The sequence below is a fragment of the Hypanus sabinus genome, chromosome 20 (assembly GCF_030144855.1).
Source record: "Hypanus sabinus isolate sHypSab1 chromosome 20, sHypSab1.hap1, whole genome shotgun sequence".
Lineage (NCBI taxonomy): Eukaryota > Metazoa > Chordata > Chondrichthyes > Myliobatiformes > Dasyatidae > Hypanus > Hypanus sabinus.
Genome location: NC_082725.1, coordinates 61,774,461 through 61,801,134, shown reverse-complemented (window position 1 = coordinate 61,801,134; position 26,674 = coordinate 61,774,461). Strand labels below are relative to the sequence as shown.

Here is a 26,674-nt window from a genome sequence, read left to right as displayed (position 1 = left end):
TTACTATTTAATAAAAAGTACATTCATTCTAGAAATGGGCACTGATAGCATATCCAGCAATATGTTCATCATTTCTGGAAAACCTGCACATCTATCATAAAATTGCTTGTTAGGCAGTGTGTAGATATGAATTCATCTCTGTATGGGACTAGAGCATCTAGTTCCAGTGAAGCCAGGGATGGAAAGATTACTTCCCTAAAAGGTCAGTATTAAATCAATTATGAGTACAATGCAGTTGGATTCTACTTTCTCTCATAACTTTTTTCCCCCAACTATAGCCTGAATTAAAGTGCAGAGGCTCACCAGCATGTTGCCTGGATTGAAGTATATTGGCCATAAGAAGATTGACTAACTTCATTATCTCTGGAGCATCAGAGGCTGAACGATGACCTAATAGGAGTACATAGAATTATGATAGATAGTCTTCTTCCCTAACTGGGTATATCAAAAACTAGAGGGCATAGTTTTCTATGGACGGAAGGGCTAAGTTGAAAGAAGATCTGTAAGGCAAGCTTTTTGCTTAACACACAGAGTAGCAGGTGCCTGAGATTTGCTGCCAGGGGCAGTAGTAGAAGCAGATGTGATAGCAATGTTTAAGAGCCATTTAAACACATACATGAACAAGTAGTGAATGGGGGGATATGGACCATGTGTAAGCCAATGGAATTTGTTTAAATTACCACTATATTTGGCACAAATATAATGTGCTGAAGGGTCTTTTCACGTGTTGCACTGTTCCCTGTTCTAACCACTTATTTGTTTTTCTCCCTGTCTGTTGGACTTTAATCTTTAGGCCCATTTTCTACTCTCAGTCTTTCTTACAGTCTTTTAAAGGTCGCTATTGTATCAAATTCAGATTTATTTATCACAATTACATCAAAACGTACAGTGAAATGCACTGGATTGTTATCACCCTCTGCATTGTGCCTGGCAGCGTGTTCAAGGCGTCCACTGATCTGCGTAAAAAAATAAAATCTACCTCTGACATCTCTCCTAAACTTTCCTCCACTCACCTTAAAATGGATGACTGGTACTGGTACCTCAGTAATTCAGCCAGCATAATCAAAGACATACACTCCCTGGACATTCTCTCTTTTCCCTTCCAATCGGGAAGAAAACACAAAATCCTGAGAATGTACTGCCACACTCCAGCTTCTATCCTGCTGTTATAAGACTAATGAATGTTTCCCTTGTATGATAAGATGGATTCTTGACCTCACAATCTACCTCACTGTGATCTTGAAACTTATTACTCTGAACAGCAACACTTTATTCTGTACCATTTATCTTAATACTCATTGAAATTAATTGATTTGTATGGATGATATGCAAGAGAAGTTTTTCACTGTATCTTGGTACATAAAACCATAAGACAAAGGAGCAGAAGTCGGCCATTTGGCCCATCGAGTCTGCTCCACCATTTTATCATGAGCTGATCCATTCTCTCATTTAGTCCCACTCACCTGCCTTCTCACCATAACCTTTGATGCCCTGGCTACTCAGATACCTATCAATTTCTGCCTTAAATACACCCACTGCCACCCATGCCAACAAATTCCACAGATTCACCACTCTCTGGCTAAAAAAATTTCTTTGCATCTCTGTTGTGAATGGGTGCCCTTCAATCCTTAAGTCATGCCCTCTCGTACTAGACTCCCCCACCATGGGAAACAACTTTGCCAAATCCACTCTGTCCACGCTTTTCAACATTCGAAATATTTCTATGAGGTCCCCCCTCATTCTTCTAAACTCCAAGGAGTACCGTCCAAGAGCAGTCAAACATTCCTCGTATATTAACCCTCTCATTCCCGGAATCATTCTAGTGAATCTTCTCTGAACCCTCTCCAACGTCAGCACATCCATTCTTAAATAAGGAGCCCAAAAGTGCACACAGTACTCCAAGTGAGGTCTTACCAGTGCCTTATAGAGCCTCAACATCACATCCCTGCACCTATACTCTATTCCTCTAGAAATGAATGCCAACATTGCATTCGCCTTCATCACCGCTGACTCAACCTGGAGGTTAACCTTAAGGGTATCCTGCACAAGGACTTCCAAGACCCATTGCATTTCAGAACATTGAATTCTCTCTCCATTTAAATAATAGTCTGCCCACTTATTTCTTCTACCAAAGTGCATGACCATACACTTCCCAACATTGCATTTCATTTGCCACTTCTTTGCCCATTCTCCCAATCTATCCAAGTCTCTCTGCAGACTCTCTGTTTCCTCAGCACTACTGGCTCCTCCACCTATCTTTGTATCATCAGCAAACTTAGCCACAAAGCCATCTATTCCATAATCCAAATCGTTGATATACAACGAAGCGGCCCTAACACGGACCCCTGTGGAACACCACTGGTAACCGGCAGCCAACCAGAATGGGATCCCTTTATTCCCACTCCCTGTTTCCTGCCAATTAGCCAATGCTCTATCCACGTATGTAACTTTCCCGTAATACCATGGGCTCTTACCTTGTTTAGCAGTCTCATGTGCGGCACCTTGTCAAAGGCCTTCTGAAAATCCAAATACACAACATCCACTGCATCTTCCTTGTCTAGCCTACTTGTAATTTCCTCAAAAAATTGCAGTAGGTTTGTCAGGCAGGATCTTCCTTTAAGGAAACCATGCTGAGTTCTGCCTATCTTGTCATATGCCTCCAAGTACTCCGTAACCTCATCTTTGACAATCGACTCCAACAACTTCCCAACCATCGATGTCAAGCTAACAGGTCTATAATTTCCTTTTTGCTTCCTTGCCCCCTTCTTAAATAGCGGAGTGACATTTGCAATCTTCCAGTCCTCTGGAACCATGCCAGAATTTATTGACTTTTGAAAGATCATTGCTAATGCCTCCACAATCTCCACAGCTACTTCCTTCAGAACACGAGGGTGCATTCCGTCTGGTCTGGGAGATTTATCTACCCTTAGACTATTCAGCTTCCTGAGTACTTTCTCAGACGCAATTGTGACTGCGCACACTTCTCTTCCCTGACACCCTTGAGTGTCCGGTATACTACTGATGTCTTCCTCAGTGAAGACTGATGCAAAATACTCGCTCAGTTCCTAAGCCATCTCCTTATCTCCCATTACAATTCCTCCATCATCATTTTCTATCAGTCCTATATCTACTCTCACCTGCCTTTTACTCTTTATATATACTTGAAAAAGCTTTTAGTATCCTCTTTGATATTATTTGCTAGCTTCCTTTCATAGTTCATCTTTTCCCTCTTAATGACCTTCTTGGTTTCCTTTTGTAAGCTTTTAAAAACTTTCCAATCCTCTGTCTTCCCACTAATTTTTGCTTCCTTATATGCCCTCTGCTTTGCTTTTACTTTGGCTTTGACTTCTCTTGTCAGCCACAGTTGCATCCTTTTTCCATTTGAAAATTTCTTCTTTTTTGGAATATATTTGTCTTGCACCTTCCTCACTTCTCACATAAACTCCAGCCACTGCTGCTCTGCTGTCCTTCCCGCTAGTGTCCCTTTCCAGTCAACTTTGGCCAGTTCCTCTCTCATGCTACTGTAATTTCCTTTACTCCACTGAAATACTGACACATCGGATTTCAGCTTCTCTTTCTCAAGTTTCATAGTAAACTCAATCATGTTATGATCACTGTCTGCTAAGGGTTCCTTAACCTCAATCTCTCTGATCACCTCTGGTTCATTACACAATATCCAATCCAGTACAGCCGATCCCCTAGTGGGCTCAGCAACAAGCTGTTCTAAAAATCCATCTCGTAGACAATCTATAAATTCTCTCTCGAGATCCAGTGCCAACCTGATTTTCCCAATCCACTCCCATGTTAAAATCCACCACAATTATCATAAACACTGACCTGGCAATCCTTTTCTATTTCCTGTTGTAATTTGTAGTCCACATCACTGCAGCTGTTTGGAGGCCTGTATATAACTGCCATCAGGGTCCTTTTACCCCGCAATTTCTTAGCTCAACCCATAAAGATTCTGCACCTTCCGATCCTATGTCACGTCTTTCTAATGATTTAATATCATTTCTTACCATTAAAGCCACACCACCTCCTCTGCCTACCTGCCTATCCTTCCGATACACCGTGTATCCCTGGATGTTCAGCTCCCAGAGACATGCATCCTTTAGCCACGTCTCAGTGATGGCCACAATATCATACCTGCCAATCTGTAGCTGTACGACAAGATCATCCACCATATTCCTTATGCTGCGTGCACTTAAGTATAACACCTTAAGTCCAGTATTTGGTACTTTTTGCTTTAATTGCACTGCAACTTTATTGCACTGCAACTCATCCCAGTGGCTGCAAATTTGCCCCATCACCTGCCTGCCCTTCCTGACATCTTTACTGCTCACTATCTTAGATTTATTTCTGTTTTCCTCCTCCTCTGCTCTATCATTCTGGTTCCCATCCCCTTGCCAGATTAGTTTTATTACATCAATTATCCACAGATTCCATGACAATAATACAGAATAATAATAACAGTAGGTTTTATCCCCAAAGTTGTTGCACTCCACACATGAAATATCACCGACAGTGATCTTCAACGAATATCCTTTCAACACAAGCGGTACCACACCCAAATTCAGCTACGGGACATCTCAAACTGGTGGCCACAGGATACTCAAACAGAATCCACGCATGGATTATCACCAACAGTAGCTTATCACAAAGGGATAAGAGGGAAGTACCACCCAGGCAAGGGTCGACACACCGGTAGATACCACAAGGTTACCCCAATCACACACAACGTAATAGCCTTTTATCCAGTTCCACGACATACGAAATAACCCCAATAGTGATTTGCCACAGGGGTGCCTTTCTTCAGTGAATTACCACACCCAGACAAAGGGTAAACAAACACGTGGTATTCACAAATGTTTCCCCTCACCAGAGAACCCACTCCTGCGGATTAACTATGTGACAATCACACTTTTGTATTCAAATGGAAAAAAACTCAACCTCATGGGCTACTTGGAGAGAGAGTCCAAACAGTGATCTCTTTGTCATTAGGTTTCTTCTGTTTCAAACCTTCCTCTCCTCTCCTCTCTTCTCTGCAAACTTCTTCTAGTTGCAGAAACTTGTGAGAGTCATTTATCAATACTCTGGATCGATCTCAACTCACCCCTTTTGGGCTACTGAAAGTTTAAACCAGCGACCGACTCACTGGTGTCTTCCATTGACCGAATCCATCTTGGCTCTGAGCTGTGTGTGTCTGTGTGTCCTTGTATATTCAAAACAAGCTGCAGAGAAACCATAACATTGATTGTCCATCTAATAACTCCATCTCTCTCTCTCTCCCCCTCTCTCTCCCACTCTCTCCCTCTCCCTCTCTCTGCCTCTCTCCCCTCAAACAGTCTCCAAAGTCAGTCATTCTTTCAGCCTTTTAAAGTGACAGTCCACAGATAAAATGAACCCTTGGGGGTACATAACAATGGAAACAGTTAAAAAAAAGTATAATAAAACAAACTACAGTTTAACTGTAACAAATTATGTGTTTAAGTAAAATACTGAACAAATTAGAGTACTACCAATACTACTACAGTACTATAAGACCATAAGATATAGGAGCAGAATTAGGCAATTTAGCTCATTGGGTCTGCTCCATTATTTCATCATGGTTGATCCAATTTTCCTCTCAGCTCAGTCGCCTGCCTTCTCCCATATCCCTTCATGCCCTGACTGATCATGAATCTATCAACCTGTACCTTAAATATACAACTGGTTATTAACTCCTAATAGTTATTGATGGGAGGAATTCATCCAATGTATGCTGCCATGTTCTGTTGGTTTACTGTAAATGACAGAATCAGCAAAGACCATCCAGTGCAGATTATGGCCTGCCTTCATACAATACTTTCAACAGTTGCATCCTCCAAATCTTCATTTTCATTGTAACATTCAAGATGATTGTCAATACCTTCAAATTCCTCAGTTCATAACTTGTTCAAATAGTGAAATTATTTCATTTTCACTCCTGGCTGTTTCTTGCATCTTCAGGCCTGAATGCTTGAAATCACAATAGCGAAAAAGCTTTGAATTGTCTTGCTGCTTATTTCTCACCAACTATCAGTGCCAAAATATGCTGCTTTTTTTTAACACAAACATGCACAACTGACGCCATTTAAAAACTATTCACTCTAAGCACGTTGTAGTATCTAACAGCTGCAATAGTGCACAAAACTGACACTAGCTAGAAACTGTTCAGCAACAGTCTCCTGTCCCAGTTAAGTAGCATAATGTCCCAAGTAAAGGAAGGGAATCCTAGCAATTTTCTCAATTTTGTTTTTGTTCTTTAAGAGTTATCCCCAATTAGCGGCTGCCCCGATTAACTAATGGCCCAGTTAATTGGAATCCACTGTATATTTATGGGTGGCTCAAAATAGGGTGGCTAGCATAATGTTTTACAGATCCAGTGATTAGGGTTTAGTTCCTGCCACTGTCTGTAAGGAGCTTGTATGCTCTCTTTGTGACTACCTGGGTTTCCTCCAGGTGCTCTGATTTCCTCCCACATTTGAAAGACATGAGGGTTAGTACGTTGTGGGCATGCTATATTGGTGCCAGAAGCATGACAACACTTGTGGACTGCTGCTAGCATATCCTCGGACTGTACTGGTTATTGACACAAACAACATGTTTAACCTGATGTACAAATAAAGCTAATAATCTTTCTTTCTAAATTGATGCCACATATTCCTGTTGTCCCAACTTTGCTGCCACTGCAAGCTTCTCACTGGCTCTGGTATGCCTTTTCTTTTAGCAAATCTTCTTACACTATCTTCCTGAATAAAATTCAGTCCAAAATCATCATCAAATCCCTCAGGGTCTTCCTGTCACATTACCAGGTAACACCACCGGCAAAATGCTGAAAAAATCTGTTCAGTAGGCAATAATATTTATGTGAGAATGTTAAGCATAGTTTTGCTTGGGAGCATTGCAGATTGATTAGTAGAAATTTGGAATTGCCAGTAATCTGATTGCAATGATGTAAGGCATTCAGATATGTTACATTACCTAAGGAAACTAATCAATGGAAAACACCATCTACTATTGGAAAGAAAAGCTCTCATGGAATTGAATATCCAGCAAGATAAAATTAGAAAGTGATAATTTCTCAGAAACTTCAGTGGCAAGGTTCCTGTTTGATAACAGTGCCTAGAAACTGGATAATGTTGCATGGTGTGTTTGTTCACTATGTAACCATATATAACCATATAAAACCATATAACAATTACAGCATGGAAACAGGCTATTTCAGCCCTTCTAGTCCGTGCTGAACGCTTACTCCCACCTAGTCCCACTGGCCTGCACTCAGCCCATAACCCTCCATTCCTTTCCTGTCCATATACCTATCCAATTTTACTTTAAATGACAATACCAAACCTGCCTCTACCACTTCTACTGGAAGCTTGTTCCATACAGCTACCACTCTCTGAGTAAAGAAATTCCCCCTCATGTTACCCTTAAACTTCTGCCCCCTAACTCTCAACTCATGTCCTCTTGTTTGAATCTCCCCTACTCTCAATGGAAAAAGCCTATCCACGTCAACTCTATCTACCCCACTCATAATTTTAAATAGCTCTATCAAGTCCCCCCTCAACTATCTATGCTCCAAAGAATGAAGACCTAACTTCTTCAACCTTTACCTGTAATTAGGTGCTGAAACCCAGGTAACATTCTAGTAAATCTTCTTTTGTACTCTCTCTATTTTGTTGATATCTTTCCTATAATTCGGTGACCAGAACTGTACACAATACTCCAAATTCAGCCTTACCAATGCCTTGTACAATTTTAACATTATATCCCAACTCCTATACTCAATGCTCTGATTTATAAAGGCAACATACCAAAAGCTTTCTTCACCACCCTATCCACATGATATTCCACCTTCAAGGAACTATGCCCCATTATTCCTAGATCACTCTGTTCTACTGCATTCTTCAATGCCCTACAATTTACCATGTATGTCCTATTTGGATTATTCCTACCAAAATGTAGCACCTCACACTTATCAGCATTAAACTCCATCTGCCATCATTCAGCCCACTCTTCTAACTGGCCTAAATCTCTCTGCAAGCTTTGAAAACCTACTTCATTATCCACAGCGCCACCTACCTTAGTATCATCTGCATACTTACTAATCCAATTTACCACCCCATCATTCAGATCATTAATGTAAATGACAAACAACATTGGACCCAGTACAGATCCCTGAGGTACACCACTAGTCACCGGCCTCCAACCTGATTAGTGTGCTGCAACTAGTTATCCACCATTACTCTCTGGTATCTCCCATCCAGCCACTTTTGAATCCATTTTACTACTTCAATGTTAATACCTAATGATTGAACCTTCCTGACTAACCTTCCATGCGGAACCTTGTCAAAGGCCGTACTGAAGTCGAAATAGGCAACATCCACTGCTTTACGCTCTTCAACTTTCCTCGTAACCTCTTCAAAAAATTCAATATGATTTGTCAAACATGACCTTTCACGCACAAATCCATGCTGACTGTTCCTAATCAGACCCTGTCTATCCAGATAATTATATATACCATCTCTAAGAATACTTTCCATTAATTTACCCACCACTGACGTCAAACTGACAGGCCTATAATTGCTAGGTTTACTGTTGGAACCCTTTTTAAACAATGGAACCACATGAGCAATACGCCAATCCTCCAGCACAATCCCTGTTACTAATGTCATTTGAAATATTTCTTTCAGAGCCCCTGCTATCTCTACGCTAACTTCTCTCAAGGTCCTAGGGAATATCCTGTCAGGACCCGGAGATTTATCCACTTTTATATTCCTTAAAAGCGCCAGTACTTCCTCCTCTTTAATCATCATAGTTTCCATAACTTCCCTACTTGTTTCCCTTACCTTACACAATTCAATATCCTTCTCCTTAGTGAACACCAAAGAAAAGAAATTGTTCAAAATCTCCCCCATCTCTTTTGGCTCCACACATAGCTGTCCACTCTGATTCTCAATTTTATCCCTCACTATCCTTTTGCTATTAATATAACTGTAGAAACCCTTTTGATTTATTTTCACCTTACTTGCCAAAGCAACCTCGGATCTTCTTTTAGCTTTTCTAATTTATTTCTTAAGATTCTTTTTACATTCTTTATATTCCTCAAGCACCTCATTTACTCCATGCTGCCTATATTTATTGTAGATATCTCTCTTTTTCCTAACCAAGTTTCAAATATCCCTTGAAAACCATGGCTCTCTCAAACTTTTAACCTTTCCTTTCAACCTAACAGGAACATAAAGATTCTGTACCCTCAAAATTTCACCTTTAAATGACCTCCATTTCTCTGTTACATCCTTCCCATAAAACAAATTGTCCCAATCCACTCCATCTAAATCCTTTCCCATCTCCTCAAAGTTAGCCTTTCTCCAATCAAAAATCTCAACCCTGGGTCCTGACCTATCCCTCTCTGTAATTATATTGAAACTAATGGTATTGTGAAGTGCTCCCCCCAACACATACCTCTGTCACCTGACCTATTTCATTCCCTAACAGAAGATCCAACACTGTCCCTTCTCTAGTTAGTACCTCTATGTATTGCTGCAAAAAACTACCCTGCACACATTTTACAAACTCCAAACCATCCATCCCTTTTACAGAATGGGCTTCCCAGTCTATGTGTGGAAAATTAAAATCTCCCACAATCACTACCCTGTGCTTACTACAAATATTTGCTATCTCCTTGCAAATTTGCTCCTCCAATTTTCGCTCCCCATTAGGTGGTCTATAATACACCCCTATAAGTGTTACTACACCTTTCCCATTCCTCAACTCCACCAAAATAGTCTCTCTAGACAAGCCCTCTCATCTGTCCTGCCAGAGCACCGCTGTAATATTTTCTCAGACAAGCAATGCAACACCTCCCCCTCTTGTCCCTCCGATTTTATCGCACCTGAAGCAACAAAATCCAGGAATATTTAGATGCCAATCACACCCCTCCCACAACCATGTTTCACTAATAGCTACAACATCATATTTCCAGGTATCAATCCATGCTCTAAGCTCATCCACCTTTCTTACAATGCTCCTAGCATTAAAATAAATGCACTTAAGAAATTCTCCACCTCCTCCTCTCTGTTTATCTCTAACAGTACAAAGAATTTTACTGTCTTCTTTTTCTTCCTGCTCCCATACATCTGTTTCTACAATCTGGTTCCCCTCTCCCCTCGTATCTAGTTTAAATCCACTGGAGCCTCTCTAGCAAACCTGCCTGCAAAGAATATTTGTCCACCTCCAGTTCAGATGTAAACCATCCCCCCAGAACCGGTCCCACCTTCCCTGGAAAACTGCCCAATTATTTATAAATCTGAAACCCTCCCTCCTGCACCATGTCTTCAGCCACATGTTGATCTGCACTATCTTACTATTTCTAAACCCATCTGCATGTGGCACTGGTAGCAATCCTGAGATTGCTATCCTGGAGGTCCTGTCCTTTAACTTGGCACCTAGCTCCCTAAACTCACCTTTCAGGACCTCCTCACTCTTCCTACCCACGTCATTGGTCTCTACATGGACCATGACATCCGGCTGCTCACCCTTCCTCTTGAGAATACTGAGAACTCGATCCGAGATATCGCGGACCCTGGCACCAGAGAGGCAACAGACCATCCAGTATTCTCGATCTCTTCCACAGAACCTCCTATCGGTCCCTAACTATCGAATCCCCTATCGCTACTGCTCTCCTCTTTTCCCTCCTTCCCTTCTGAGCTGAGGGTCCAGTCTCGGTGCCAGAGATGCAACCACTGCAACTTGTCCCTGGTAGGATGTCCCCACCAACAGTATCCAAAACAGTATACTTATTGTTGATGGGAATGTCCACAGGGGTGCTCTGCTCTTCCTGTCTACTCCCCTTCCCTCTCCTGAAAGTCACCCAACTACCTGTCTCCTGACTCCTAGGGGTGACTATCTCCCTGAAACTCCTGTTTATTTCTGCCTCTGCCTCCGGAATGATCCAAAGTTCATCCAGCTCCAGCTCCAGTTCCCTAACACGGTTTGTCAGGAGCTGCAGCTGGATGCACCTTTTGCAGGTGTAGTCATCAGGGACAACAGTGCTCGCCCTGACTTCCCACATACTGCAATCGGAGCACTCGACTAATTAAAGGAGCTTACCCGGCCTTACCTCACCTGGAGTGAAGCTCGTACTCAGCCTCTGCTTGCTTTTTAAATTCCCCCGCTGATCTCAGAGGCAGACCTTCACGCGCTTGCGCGGTCGTGCCCCTTTTAACCTACATGAGTCATTTTCTATGAAAAGTAAAACATTAATCCCACAAAATTAGCGGACAAATAAAGTGAGGAGTTAGGGGAACAGGTGGCATATTGGGCTTTATTGCAAAGGGACTGGAGTTTAGAAATAAGCAAACCAAAAAAATTCCACAGATGCTGAAATCTGCATTTAAAAAAAAACACATGCACTGGAAGAACTCAGTGGCTCAAGCAGCATCTGTGGAGACAATAGTCGAAAAGTCTGGATAATGTTGCATATTCTGATCTACAGGTATATAGTGAGCAGGGCAGAATGCACAACCAAAATAAAAAGAAAGTGAACACAAATGGCTGGTCCCAATACAAGCAGACTGAAAGAGACAGTTTTCTAAAGTTGAAGAATTCGATGTTAATGTCAACAGCAATGTTCCCAGACGAAAGCTCAGGTGTTGTTCTTTGAGCTTACATTGGGCCTTGTGGTTGCAGTGCAGGAAGCCAGAGACAGCAGTGCAAGTAGTAATGGGATGGTGAATTAAAGTCTCATGTGCTCTTCAAAGTGAATTACCAAATCTATATTTAGAGCACAAAGTAGAGGAATAAGTGGAAGCGAATTGCTGCCTTACCCGGAAAGTCTGTTTGGGTTCCTCACTAGGTGGAATGGAAAAGTGAAAGGGCAAGTAATGAATCTCCTGCATTTGTATGAGAAAGTGGCATACAATAGGGAATAGAAGGTGGGGATGGAACTGTGCACTAAAGAGTCAAGAAGGAGACAATCTCTTCAAAATGCTGAAAGCCCAAGCACTGTCAGAGGCCAAGCATTGTCAGAGACTCTCTTGCCTCCCTCAATAATCTAAGGTAAATCCCATCAGGCCTGTGGATATCTATCTTAAGGTCCTTCTAGAGACCCAAGACCTACTCCTTTTCGTATCAACATGCCCTAAAATATCAGCATTTCCCTACCTAATCTGATTATCTTCCATTTTCTCCTTGGTGAATACTGATTTTGAAGTACTCATTTAGTACCTCACCCATTTCCTCTGGTGCCAGGCATAAATTCTCTTTTGTACTTCCTTCTTCTTAATTACATACAACATTAAAAATAGTACAGCACAGAACAGCCCTTTGGCCCATTCAGTTGTGCTAAATGACACCTTAATCCCTTCTGTCTGCATATGGTCCTTATCCCTTTCTTCATTGAATATTCATGTACCTTTCTCCAAGCCTTTATTACCCTTTCATTTTTAATGTTATGTATAAAATTTCTTGGGATTTTCCTTAATCCCACCCACCAAGGACATTTAATGGCCCTTTTAGCCCTTCTGATTCCCTTTTTAAATCCTTTCCTACTTAGTTTATACTCAGTAGATTATGTTTTTGACTGATTTGTTTCCTTAGGTGCTGTAACATATGTGAATGCCTTACATCATTGCAGGCAGATTTCTGGCAATTCCAAATATCTACCTTTAATCAATCTGCAATACTCCCAATTAAAAATTCTGTTCAATGCTCTCACATAAATATTATTGCCCTCTATGATTTCATCTTCCTGATGCTTACACATTTCATTTTTGACTACACCATTCAGAGTTCCAAAGCCAGGCCATCCTTGTCTTTCTTCCCATGGGAACACATCATTCCTGAACTTTGAATAGCTGGGTTTTAAATTACTCCTACATGTTAGATGTGCATTAGCCAGTAATGGCTGCAGCCAATGTACTCTCCCCAGCTTCTGCCAATTGCTTTGTTATTAGCCAGATGTTTGTCACTCTGCGTCAAGTCCAGGTTTATCCTTATCCATGTCTACCTGAAAAACTTAGGAAGTTATGTTCACTATTCACTGAAAGTTTTCCTACTGAAACTCTGATCACCTGGTCACATTCATTTCCCAATGCAAGGTCTAGTGCAGCTGCTTCCCAGGTTGAACTAACTACATACAGTGTCAAGAAAACAGAGTGGGAATAAAGGGATCCTATTCTGGCTGGCTGCCAGTTACCAGTGGAGTTCCACAGGGATCAGGTTGGGGACCACTGCTTTTTATGATGTACGTCAATGATTTGGACAATGGGATTAATGAATTTGTGGCTAAGTTTGCCGATGATACAAAGATAGGTGAAGGAGTGGGTAGTGTTGAAACAGAGAACCTGCAGAGAGACTTAGATAGTTTAGGGGAATGGGCAAAGAAGTGGCAAATGAAATACAATGTTGGAAAGTGTATAGTCATGCACTTTGGTGAAAGAAATAAACAGGCAGACTATTATCTAGATGGGGAGAAAATTCAAAATGCAGAGATGCAAAGGGTCCTGGGAGTCCTTGTGCAGGATACCGTAAAGGTTAACTTCCAGGTTGAGTCTGTGGTGAAGAAGGCGAATGCAATGTTGGCATTCATTTCTAGAGGTATAAAATATAAGAGCAGGGATGTAATGTTGAGGCTCTATAAGGCACGCGTGAGACCACACTTGGAGTATTGTGTACAGTTTTGGGCTCTTTATTTTAGAAAGAATATACTGACATTGGAGAGGTTTCAGAGAAGATTCACGAAAATGATTCCTTTCAATATTTTTATTAATTTCTATGTAGAAGAATACAGAGTTCAAGAAAATACATATTATAAAACAAAAGAAAGATATAATAATACCTGTAGTGTTTTCGCACAGGTGTAGGAATTCTGAACTAAACACCGAGGTAAACCCTAGTCAATGAAGCAGGATCGCAGTGAGATTAACCGTTCACTCTTCCACATTAATGTATGGTGAACACTGTTGATAAAAACAATACAAAATATATACAGTATTTGTTTCTTTCTTGGCATCACATTTACATCATAAATACTTGTAAAAGTAAAAATACAACAAACTATATTACATTAAAGTACAACATACAGTCAGAATCTACCGACGCCATCAACTGGCTTTAAATACACTTCACACAAGCTATCCAGCAATGCTTTCAATAGCACAAGAAAATAAACCTTATCAACTGTCATTACTTTTTACAGAATCAGCGTTAACATTTTTACTCCAACATATTGATTGTCATATGAACTTACGGCGTTGCTTCTATGATGTTTCTTAGTATGTAGAATGAAAATTTTTCTCACGCTGATCCTGCACGCACAAGCCCCCTCCTTCCTGTTTCTTTCAACAAACTTAACTTTAACTAGAAAATAATTACAAATGAATTACTAAAGCGAAAATGTAATAAAGCTAAACAAATGCCTTAAGGGCAACACAGAACCAAATACTTTATATTTGAATCACATTAACAAACTCCTTAACCCTATATTAATGTAGATTAGATTAATTTGTATGTTGAGATATGAATAATTTATATATATATAAATCTAAACCCACTACCAAAGCCAAAGTTGTTTGGTAAAGAAAAAAAGGGGCAGAAAAACCTTATCAGATAGTGAAATATGCTATTAACCAGCATCTGTACTTTAACGGGAAATCAAAGGTTTTGAAAATATTTCAAAAATGATTCCCACAAATTTTGAAAATCTTGGTTAGATTCAGAAGTTGAACAACAAATCTTTTCTAAGTTTAAGCATGCCGTAACATCCTGTAAGCATTGAGCGTGATTAGGCGGAGCAGCATCCTTCCATTTAAGCAAGAGCACCCTCCTAGCCATAAGAGAGATAAAAGCCAGAACGTGCAAGTCAGATGTCTTCAAAGTGATATCTTCCCCCTCCAACAATACCAATTAAGGCAGTCAAAGGATTAGGCTTAAAATTTACTTTAAAAAGTACAAAAAAAGTTTGGAATAATTCCTTCCAATATTTTTCAAGAATCAGACATGTCCAAAACATATGAATGAATGAAGCTTTTCCATTGTTACACCTATCACAGTAGGGAAATACATCCATATAAAAACGAGGTAGCTTATCCTTGGTCATATAAGCCCTATGGACCACTTTTAATTGTGGGAGGGAGTGACAGGCACATAACGATGAAGTATTAACCAGTTTAAAAATTTTGTTCCAAGTTTCTTCAGAAATTGAAGTCTGTAAATCTTGTTCCCAAAGATTTTTGATTTTCTCTAAAGAATCATTTCTCAATCCCATCAACATATCATAAATATTGCATATTTTTAATCTAATAAATTCTTATCAGGACTTTTAGGAAATGTATACAATTGAGATTGCAGAATGAAAGGGTAACCATCTGAGGAACATCTGGCAGTTCTTGGGTTGTATTCCCTGAAATTGTGAATGAGGGGGATGATGCCTGGTTTAGAGAGCATGCCTTATGATCAGAGATTAAGGGAGCTAGGGCTTTAATCTTTGGAAAGAAGGAGGATGAGAGGAGACATGATAGAGGTATACAAGATATTAAGAGGAATAGACAGAGAGGACAGCCAGTGCCTCTTACCCAGGATACCACTGCTCAGTACAAGAGGACATGGCTTTAAGGTAAGGGGTGGGAAGTTCAAGGGGGATATAAGAGGAAGGTTTTTTACTCAGAGATGATGCGTGGAATGCACTGCCTGAGTCAGTGGTGGAGGCAGTTACACTAGTGAAATTCAAGAGACTACTAGACATGTATATGGAGGAATTTAAGGTGGGTGGATTATGGGAGGGAGGCAGGGTTTAAGGGTTGGCACAATGTTGTGGGCCGAAGGGTCTGTACTGTGCTGTACTATTCTATGTTTTATGTTCATATTTATACAGCAAGTTAAATAACTTCACATAACTTTGTTTGGCATCCCATGGTCAGTACATGATCAATTGTTTAAAAGAAATGTCAATTATCTCTCAGCATCTCTTATCATCTAACAGTTCTTCCTGCTTCCTGTTATCAGAACTCATAATTTATCCCCAGAGGAATCCTCCCTCCTTGTTCCAGGGGCCTAGTATCTATTTTATTGGAGTTTCTGGTACTGCACTTATCATCCAAAGTTATTCTCGACAAGCATCAGCACTCTTAAGCTCAGCTGCTCCAGAATGGTCAAGTATCCCATCGTACACTAGTTTTAACCATTTCTACCACAAGGTATCTCTCCTTTTTAGGTGTAATCATTATTCTTGTATAGGGCCCAGCTGCACTAGAAGAGAGCCCAATAATTCCGAACCCCTGGGCTTTGTTTCATCTTCTAGGTGTTGCATTTATCTGTACTATCTTCCTATTTCTAGCCTTAATAATAAGTGGCACATGGAGTAATCCTGAGATTAATACCCTAGAGGTCCTCTTTTTAACTTTCTACCTAGTTCTCTAAATTCTCTTTGCAGGATCTCAGCTCTTTTTTTGTCTATGTCATTGGTACCAATGTGTACCCAAGACCTTTGGCTGGCCACCCTCTCCTTTCAGAGACATCCTTGATCCTGGCACCAGCGTTGCAACACACCATCATAGAGTATAGCTCATGGCTACAAAAGGCCTTTTTGTGCTCCTAAATATAGAATCCCCTGTCACTATTACTCACTTGAGCAGGATAGTAGTTTGGAAGAATGAAAGGGTGATTTTATTGAAATATGTTTCTTTTCACTAGTGCTAGAATCCTTTATCTCTGTTGCGGCCTCCTAATTTACAGAAAGCTTTAGAAGCTGGACTCCACCCACAGACTCCACTTTCCTTAACTTGAAGTTACTTTTATCACTCCCTATAAACTTTAAGCGTTCATACGTAAGCCAGTACATATAAATTAAGTTTCTCCAAATCAATTCAATTCATGTTACTATTTATCACTTTTCCTTTTGGCCTTTGTAATCTATAATTGAAATAATATTTATGTTGTATTAAATTCTATGCTGTCAAATTTTTAAAATAAAATTTCCAGTGATTGAAAATTATAAGCAAAAGAGAAGGGATATCATATAGCAAAAAGTAATGGAAAGCTGGAGGACTGGGAACCTTTAAAATGCAAGGGAAAACAACAATAAAAGCAATAAGGAGTGAAAAGATGAAATATGAAGGTAAGCAAGCCAATAATTTAAAAAAAGGATTTTTTTTGCAGATACTAGATATAAAGGGTAGAGGTGAGAGTGGATATCATATACAGTAGTTGGAAAATGATGCTATAGAGGTAGTAATGAGGGGCAAAAAATGGAGGATAAACTTTGTGTCAGGTTTCACTGTGGAAGACATCAACAGCATGCCAGAAGTTGAAGAGTGTCATGGGGCAGAAGTGAGTGTGGTCACTAAGGAAAAGGTGTTTTGGAAGTCAAAAGTTCTGAAGGAAGCTAAGTCCCCTGGACCAAATGGACTACACCATAGAGTTCTGAAAGCTGAAAAGATTGTGAAGGCATTAGTAGAGTTCTTTAAAGAATCACTAGATTCTGGAATGGTTCCAGAGGACTGGAAATTTGCAAATTTCACTCCACTCTTTAAGAGAGGAAGGCAAAAGAAAAGAAATTATAGGTTTTCTATAATTTCTATAAGAAATTATACAAATTTTCACTCTTTAATTCAATTTAAAATTGTACATCATTACTATTTGACAAAGAGACTGTCTAAAATATTTCCTAATGTTGATAGTGTGACAGATGTAAAACTGAGACAACCACATTGACACATATGTTTTGGTCGTGTTCTGCAATGAAACATTTTTGGAAGTCCATTTTCTCCACAATTTCTAAAGTTTTAAAATTTAATCTACAACCTAATAAATTGACAGTTTTATCTGGTATAATCCCTCAATATATTCATGGTATTTCTCAGACCAACATGTAATTGCATTTGTTACATTATTGGACAGAAGGGCTATTTTGTTGAAATGGAAAGATGCTTTTGCTCCTTCGTTGATACAATGGTTTTCTCAGGTGATGCTATGTCTTAGTTTGGAGAAAATCGGAAGTCGAACTTTTGATCCTCGATTTGATTTTGAGAAAAGGTGGGGTTCATTCGCCCACTACTATCATCTGATTTGAGTTAATTAATATGGTTTCCCTCCAATTTTTCTTTAAATGGATTTGAGTTGGCGGATTGATGTTTTTTTTAATGGAAGCCTGTATGATGTATAGCTCCAGGGTTGTGCTCCCAATGAGTTTGTTTTGTTTGTTTTTTTTCAGTTAGGGTTTTTTTTTAGTTAGTAGGGGTTCCTTTTTTTCCTTCATTTTCTTTCAAAAAAGTATTCTTAACACTTTATTTTTCTTCTTATTATTGATATATTGCTTAGCTTTGTTAATCAGTTATTTGCTAAATTTGCTAATTCTTTATTGTACATAATGACATATTCACTTAATGTATCTTTTTTGTTAATCTTCAATAATAATTAATAAAAAGATTTTAAAATGAAGAAATTATACAAATTCAGTGATTGGTAAGATGTTGGAGTCCATTAGTAAGCACGATGTTTCGGGATACTTGGAGGCAAATAGGCTGAAGTCAATATGATTTTCTTCAGGGAAAATCTTGCCTGACAAATCTGCTGGAATTGTTTGAGGAAATAATAAGCAGGATAGACAAAGGAGAGTCAATGTGGATGTTGTTATTTTGATTTTCAGAAGGCCTTTGACAAGATGCTGCACATGAGGCTGCTAAACATGTATGGATAGCAGAGTGACTGACTGGCAGGAAGCAAGGAGTGGAAATAAAGGGGTTGACTAGTGGTGTTACACAAGGCTCAGTATTGGGACCACTCCTTTTTATGTTATATGTCAAAGATTTGGATGATGGAATAGATGGCTCTATGGCCAAGTCTGTGGATGATACAAAGATAGGTGGAGGGGCAGATAAGTGTTGACAAAGTAGGGAGCTTGCTGAAGGACTTGACAGATTAGGAGAATGAGCAAAGAAGTGACACAGTGGAATACAGTGTAGGGAAGTGTAAAGTAATAAACTTTCATGAGAAAATCTGCAGATGCTGGAAATCCAAGCAACACACACAAAATGCTGGAGGAACTCAGCAGGCCAGGCAGCATCCATGGAAAAGAGTAATTAGTCAATATTTTGAGCTGAGACTCTTCAGGACTGGAGAAGAAAGATGAGAAGTCAGAGTAAGAATGTGGAGGGAGGAGAGGAAGAAGTACAAGGTGGTAGATGATAGGTGAAACCGGGAGAGGGGGAGGGTTGAAGTAAAGAGCCAGGAAGTTGATTGGTGAAAGAGATAAAGGGTTAGAGAAGGGGAAAACTGGCAAGAGAGAACAGAAGGCCATGTAAGGGAAAGTGTAGGAGCACCAGATGGAGGTGAGAGAGGAAAATGAGAATGGGGAATGGTGAAGAAGAGGGGGGCAAACCTGCATGTCCAGATAGGCACATTGTTTCTGCTTGTTCATGCCCCACAGAACTTGCATCTATGTCTTGACTAACAGCACCTCCAGATTGGAACTTTATGTGCTGTTGCTGGAACCCCAGTTTCTTCTTCCCCCATCACCACTGCAATCCCATCCCACTGCCAGCCCTTGGGTCCTCGGAGACTCCGTCTTCCTCTCACCCTACCTTTCCTTATCACTCTACCCTCCCCTCTCCTCAGATCCCAACCCCCCTCCCCCTATCTGATACATGCCAGGTCTTAACCATCCCCTCTCTGAAGCAAAAAGGTCTGTCCTCATTAAGGACTTCACTTTTGTCTCCCTGCACCCACATCTCATTGAGTTCTGCACCTGTCATGACACTGAGATCTTCTTCCATTGCCTTCGTCTCCGTCCCTACATCTTTGGCAAGGACTCTCAAGCCCACACCAGTGACCCCTTCTCCCACCTTCAACCCTCCTCTTCTTCCTGGAATCCTGCTCTGATTTTTCTGCCTGCTCTGGATCCTTTTATTGCTTACTGCCAACGAGACATCAACCATCTCGACTTCACTACTCCTCTCTCCATTCCAACCTCACTCTTTCTGAACATTCAGTTCACCACGCTCTCCGCCCTAATCCTAACCTCACCATCAAACGGCAGATAAGGTGGGGGAGGGGTGCTGTAGTCGACTGGAGAACTGACCTCTACCTTGCTGAGGCCCAGCAACAACTATCAGTCACCTCTTATTACTTACCCCTCAAACAAGACCCCACTAAGGAGCTTCAGTCCATTTTCTCCCACACCATCACTGATCTCATTAACTTTGGACATCTCCCATCCACTGCCATCAACCTCATAGTGCCCACACCCTTCATCTTCCTTTCCTACCTTCTATCCAAGTGTTAGGGTCCGGTCCGGAGGCCGCCTTCTGGGTCTTGCTTCGGTCCGCGGACTCCGGACTCCGGGCCTTGCAGCCAGTCCTCCTGTCACCCGGAGCCATTGGATCATCTTGGCTTAAGGAGGTACATCTGTCGCCTATCAGGGGGCAGGTGTTTATAAGGGGCTCGGGTACTGAGCCTAGTTTGGGGGGGGGGGTCGTCCTGCTCCGAAGCCAGTTTAACCTGCTCTGTACCTGGTTCGTCTGCTCGGAATCCTGTTCTGCCCTGTTTGCCGGCCACTCTGAATCTGGTTCTGCCCTGGTTGCCGGCCTGCTCTGTATCCTGTTCCGCCCAGGTTCTGACCTGCTCCGTACCCTGTTTACCCTGCCCGGGTTCTGACCTGCTATGTATCGGTTCTGTCCAGGTTCGCCTTGTTTTCCTGCTTCTCTCGTGTGCGCTGGTCCTGCTGTTCCACCATATTCACCTTGCCTGTGCTGTCTACTTGTTTCTCCCTATTTACTGGTGTATTCCTGTTGTCCTGCTGCTCATCCTGGACCCAACTCCCTTCTGTTCCCTTGCCTCCGTCGGGTAAGCCAGGCCGTCACCATTACTCCTCGGGTGGTTCTGTCCCTCCCTGTCCCTTGCCTCTGTCGGGTAAGCCAGGCCATTGCTGTTACCCGTCGGGTGGTTCTGCCCCTTCCTGTCCCTTTGCTCCATCAGGGAAGCCAGGCCATCTGCCGTTGCCCAGTCGGGGGACTCGGTCCCCTTCCTACCCCTCACCTCAGATGGGTTGTGCCCCGCACCTGTCCAGATGTCCACGCCTTGCCCAGGCCTCTGTGTTCCTGCCTGGGAGGCGGCCCTGCACAGGAGATATGCGCCGGCCCCAGGGGACTCTTCTGCCTGCCTGAACTCTGGACTCCTGCTCTGCCTGCCTCGCCTGAACTCTGGGATCCCCCTGCCTCGCCGGAACTCTGGGATCCTCCTGCCTCGGAGGAGCTCTGGGATCCTCCTGCCTCGGAGGAACTCTGGGATCCTCCTGCCTCGCCGGAACTCTGGGATCCTCCTGCCTCGGAGGAACTCTGGGATCCTCCTGCCTCGCCTGAACTCTGGGATCCCCCTGCCTCGCCGGAACTCTGGGATCCTCCTGCCTCGCCGGAACTCTGGGATCCTCCTGCCTCGCCGGAACTCTGGGATCCTCCTGCCTCGGAGGAACTCTGGGATCCTCCTGCCTCGCCGGAACTCTGGGATCCTCCTGCCTCGGAGGAACTCTGGGATCCTCCTGCCTCGGAGGAACTCTGGGATCCTCCTGCCTCGCTGGAACTCTGGGATCCTCCTGCCTCGCCTGAACTCTGGGATCCTGCCCTGCCTGCCTGACCTCCAGGATCCAGCCCCGCCTGCATTACCCCTTGCATGCCATGGCATCCCCATCCTGTCCTACCCCTAGTACTTCAGTGCCTGCGTCCTGCATTTGGGTCCAATCCTGTCTCCGTTCCTGACACAAAGATCCACAAATCTGCCTGTCCAAGTAGGCCCTTGTTTCTGCTTATTTCTGCCCCACTGAATTTATTTCCACATACTTTGACTCTATTTTATCCTCCCTGGTTGAGTCCCTTTCTACTGACATCCGTGACACTTCACATACTCTTTGCAATGTTTTTAAAGTTCCTTGACCCTGATTGTCCCATTTTCACTATGGTTGTCCATTCCCTATACACCTCCATCCCTCATCAGGAAGGCCTCAAAACTCTCTGCTTCTTTTGAGACACTAGACCCATCCAACCAGTTCCCCTCACCACCACTCTCCTCTGTCACTCTCAATAATTTCTCCTTAAGCTCTTCCCACTTATCTCAGACAAAAGGTGTAGCCATGGACACTCACATGGGTCTCAGCTATGCTTGCCTTTTTTGTTGGTGATATGGAACAGTCTATATTCCAAGCTTACACTGGTATCACTCCCCAACTTTTCCTACGCTACATCATCAACTTCCATCCTGCCCTCAAACTTACCTGGTCCATTTTGAGCAGCTCCCTCCCCTTTTATGATCTCTCTGTCTCTGTCTCTGGAGACAGCTAATCTGCTGATATCTACTGTAAACCCACTGATTCTCACAGCTACCTGGACTATACTTCTTTCCACCATGTTACTTGTAAAAGTACCATCCCCTTCTCTCAATTCCTCCGTCTCAGCCACATCTGCTCTCAGGATGAGACTTTCCATTCCAGAACTAAGGAGATAACTTAAAGAAAGGGGCTTTCCTTCCTCCACCATCAACATTACCCTCACCTGCAGCTCTTCCATTTCATGCACATCTGCCCTCACCCCATCCATCTGTGCCCTGAAACTTCTGCCATCGCCAACAGGATAGCACCACCAAGCACATCTTTCCCTTCCTCCTCCTGCCACTTCCCACTTTCTGCAGGGATCACCCCCTCCGCAGATGATCTTACACATTTTTGCAAACAGAACAAGTGCCATACCTGCTCCTTCATGTCCTCCCTCACTACCATTCAGGACCCCAAACAGTCTTTCCAGGTGAGGTGAAACCTCACTTGTGAGTCTGTTGGGGTTATCTACTGTATCCAGTGCTCCCTGTGTGGCCCCCTGGTGAAACCCAATGTAGATTAGGAGACCGTTTTGCCGAGTATCTATACTCCATTTGCTAGAAAAAGTGGGATCTTCTGGTGGCCACCCATTTTAATTCTACTTCCCATTCCCACTTCGATATGTCAGTTCATGGACTCCTTTACTGCCGTGATGAGGCTACACTCAGGTTCGAGGAGCAACACCTTATATTCCATCTGGGTAGCCTCCAACATGATGGCATGAACATTGATTTCTCAAACTTCTGGAAAGTGCCATACCCACCACTTCACCATTCCCCACTCCCATTTCCCTCTCTCACCTTACCTGTCTTTCACCTTTCTCTGGTGGTCCTCCCCCTTCCCTTTCTTCCGTGGCCTACTATCCTCTCCTATCAGATTCCCTCTTCTTCAGCGCTTTCACTGATGGCCTCCCCAGTTCTTTACTTCACCCCTCCCCTTCTCCTGGTTTCACCTGTCACCTACTACCTTGTATTTCTTCCTCCCCTCTCCCACCTTCTTATACTGACCTCATCTTTTTTCTCAAGTTCTGATGAAGGGTTTCCACCCAAAGCATCAACTGTTAACTTTTTTCCATAGGTGCTGCCTGGCCTGCTGAGTTCCTCCAGTATTTTTCGTGTGTTTCTAGTGATACACTTTGATGGACAGAATAGAGGTGTATATTATTTTCTAAATTAGGAGAAAATTCAATAATTAGAGGTGCATAGGTACTTGGAAATACTTTTGCTGGATTCCAGAAAGGTTAATTTGTAGGTTGAATCAGTGATAAGGAAGGCAAATGAAATGTTACTATTCATTTTGAGAGCGAATCCTGCAAGAGGACTATAAAAAGCAAGCATGTAATGTTGAGGCTTTATAGGCATGGGTCGGACTGCACTTGGAGCATTGTGAGTGGTTTTGGACACTTTATCTAAGAAATAATATGTTGGCATTGGAGAGAGTCTAGAGGAGTTTCACAAAAATTATTCCAGGAATAAAAGGGTTAAAGTATGAGGAGCAGTTATAGCTCTGGGCTGTACTCACTGGAGTTTGGAAGAATGGGGGAGTGGGGAAGATCTTATTAAAAGATATTGAAAGGCCTGGATTGAGTAGACATGGAGAGGGTATTTCCTTTAGTGGGGGAGTCTAGAACCAGAGGGCACAGTTTCAAAATACAGGGACGTCCCTTTAGAAGAGAAATTGAGGAGGTATTTCTTTAGCCTGAGGGTAGTGGATCAGTGGAGTTCCTTTCCAGGGATGGTTGTGGAAGAGATTGGGTACATTTAAAGCAGAGGTTGATAGATTCTTGATTAGTAGGGGCATCAAAGATTATGGTAGAAAGGGAGGAGAATGGGGTTAAGAGGGATAATGAATCAGCCATGATGGAATGGTGGAGCGATGGGGTGAATTGCCTAATTCTGCTCCTGTCTTATGGTCTAATGTATAGATTATTTTTTAGAAATCAATTTCTTATTTCAAAATTAATAATATGAATACTTTTGCATTCCACTTAAAAGGTCACATTGATATTTACTATTGAGCATTGCCAGTGACTTGTGGGATCTAATCCAAAGAATAACATTATTAAGTTGTTAAGTATCCTTATATTTGGTGGAAAGATTTTTAGAACCATTACCTCAAAGTTCTTAATAGATGCATAGGACATATGCTTATAGTTAAACACTAATAAAAGATTACAGATTCAGTTTCTGCACTCTGTGCTATTCCTAATCAAATTACTGTAGCCTAGGATGTATTGTACAGCTCTTGTAAAGGTCTAGGGGATGGGTGTCCTCTAACAGGAGACACAACTATTAATAGAACCTGTGACATGTGCATTACGCGAAGAGGAGCTGCAATCACATTCGCTTTGATAATTTGATACTGTTTCCACAGGTCTGATCATTCACGAAGGAGCAGCAATTTATCGAGTGTTTAAACGCTGGAGAGCTGTTAATCTGCACTGGACCGTGTTAAATTATGATAAAGCAAATGATTTAGAAGTAAACAGCCACCATGCTGAAAGCTCAGTCAACCAGTCTCTTTGGTCATCTCTGAATCAGTTCAGAACACGAAGGCCTGTTGGCTCCACCAGGCTAATGGCTGAACCATTTCACTGCAGCTATACTTTATTACATTTACTCAACCGATTGAGAGCCCAAGATGAGGAGTATGATGAGAACAGTTCTGCTGAGGTGGTAATGAGGGTAACAACAGTTTGAAAGAGTGTTCTTCATGGTCTAATGAACTAATGTTTATTCCTGCCTTTGTTCACCAAGATCAAACGTATATAAGATAAAGAAAAGTAATATATTAAAAAACCCTTTTATAAAACGCATGCACTTTTGCTAGAGTGCTGTCCTGCCAATGTAATATATATATATTTAAAGACATTAAAAATGTTGGTTGATTTCTATCTATAACTTAATATATTATGTTTCTTCATGCAATACTGTTTTTAATTATTTTGAAAGGCAAAACATGGCCAAAAACATTCCTTAAAAGTTATTTGCTTTAAGGTCCTCAATTTTTACTATGAAACAATTCCACAGTTTGTTTTAAATATTATTACCTTACATGGAATACAACTAGGAGCTAGTTGCAAAACTATGATAAATCAGTGAAATTCAAGATCTTGTTTTCTAACTATTGTTCTTCCTTAAGATTGTGACATTTAAAATTCCTCACATTGAGAAATCAGAGCTAGAAAATGGAAAAATCCTGTCTTCCCCCCCCCCCCCCATTTGATGTCAGTATCAAGCATTTTCCATTCCCAGGCATTGTACTGCATGGAATTAGATGGAGGATAAACCTTGCACTTTATGGTCTCAATAATTTGCCTTACCTGTAATCTTAGGGCAGCTTTTGACATTAGCATTTCCCAGAGAAGCAATTTTTTGAATAGGATGAACAATTGAGTGTGGTGATCAGAGTGAAATTATGCAGAATATGAGGCAGTGAAATGGAACACCTATCTAGAGTTTGGGTGAAAATGCCAGTTAGTTCCTTTACACTCCTGCCAGCTATTAACTGGCTTAAATTCAAGTGCACCCCTAGGGAAGGAAAAAAATAGTTGCTAACCTCTATGCTATCCTTTGCTGAAGAGTTTTATGTAAGTTATTTGAATGCAGAGAGCCACTTTTGTTGAATTGTACAAACAGTCCTGTTAATGTCAAACCTAATAATGAATCTTGCATATATAAGCCTGGGTGCCTTACCAGTATAGACAATTGCCTCAGATCCCTATAGATTGACATCAGATAATGCAAGTCTTCAGGACCTATCTTCATGACCTAGCCAAATGCATTATACTGATCATGTGGTTGAAAGAAAGGTGAAGTTATTTTATGCATTGAGATACTGAGTTACATACTCATTGGTGTATATTATAACATGTTTTTTAGCTGCTTAATAAATGGATACGACAGCTTTAATGCTACTTTTATATGTTTAATTTAATAAAATACGTCTTTAGGCAATTGACTGATATTTGTATCCTGCAAAATAGCTTGCATACAGTGGTTCCATGGCAATACATGAAACTGTGTGGTCTGAAGAGTTTCCCTGATTTGGGGGGAAAATATAAGCAGGTATAGTTTCCCCATATAATTGACAGAATCTTTGGGATTTTGTTGATTCTGACAATGTTATTGCACATTCAACGAAGATAGGAGCAGCAACTCCATTTGAATGGAGAGAAGCAGCGGGGGAAAGGGTAAGTTCTAGTTAATATATAGCTTATAATTCTTTTACTTTGTAAGCAATTGTTTAAATCGTTTTAAAAATCTTGTAATAGTTCTATTATTGTAATAATTATTT

At 41.5% G+C, this 26,674-nt stretch overlaps 1 protein-coding gene across 1 annotated transcript in view; it reads left to right on the top strand.

Annotated features, from left to right (window-relative positions):
- The window catches only part of LOC132378582 (E3 ubiquitin-protein ligase MARCHF11-like), a 48,256-nt gene extending 21,996 nt beyond the window's left edge, over positions 1-26,260 (top strand). Inside the window, exon 3 of the mRNA XM_059945617.1 lies at positions 24,752-26,260. Coding sequence (XP_059801600.1) covers positions 24,752-25,077 — 326 coding nt within the window. The 3' untranslated portion in view covers positions 25,078-26,260. The remainder of the gene's footprint in view (positions 1-24,751) is intronic.
- Positions 26,261-26,674: the final 414 nt, after the last annotated feature.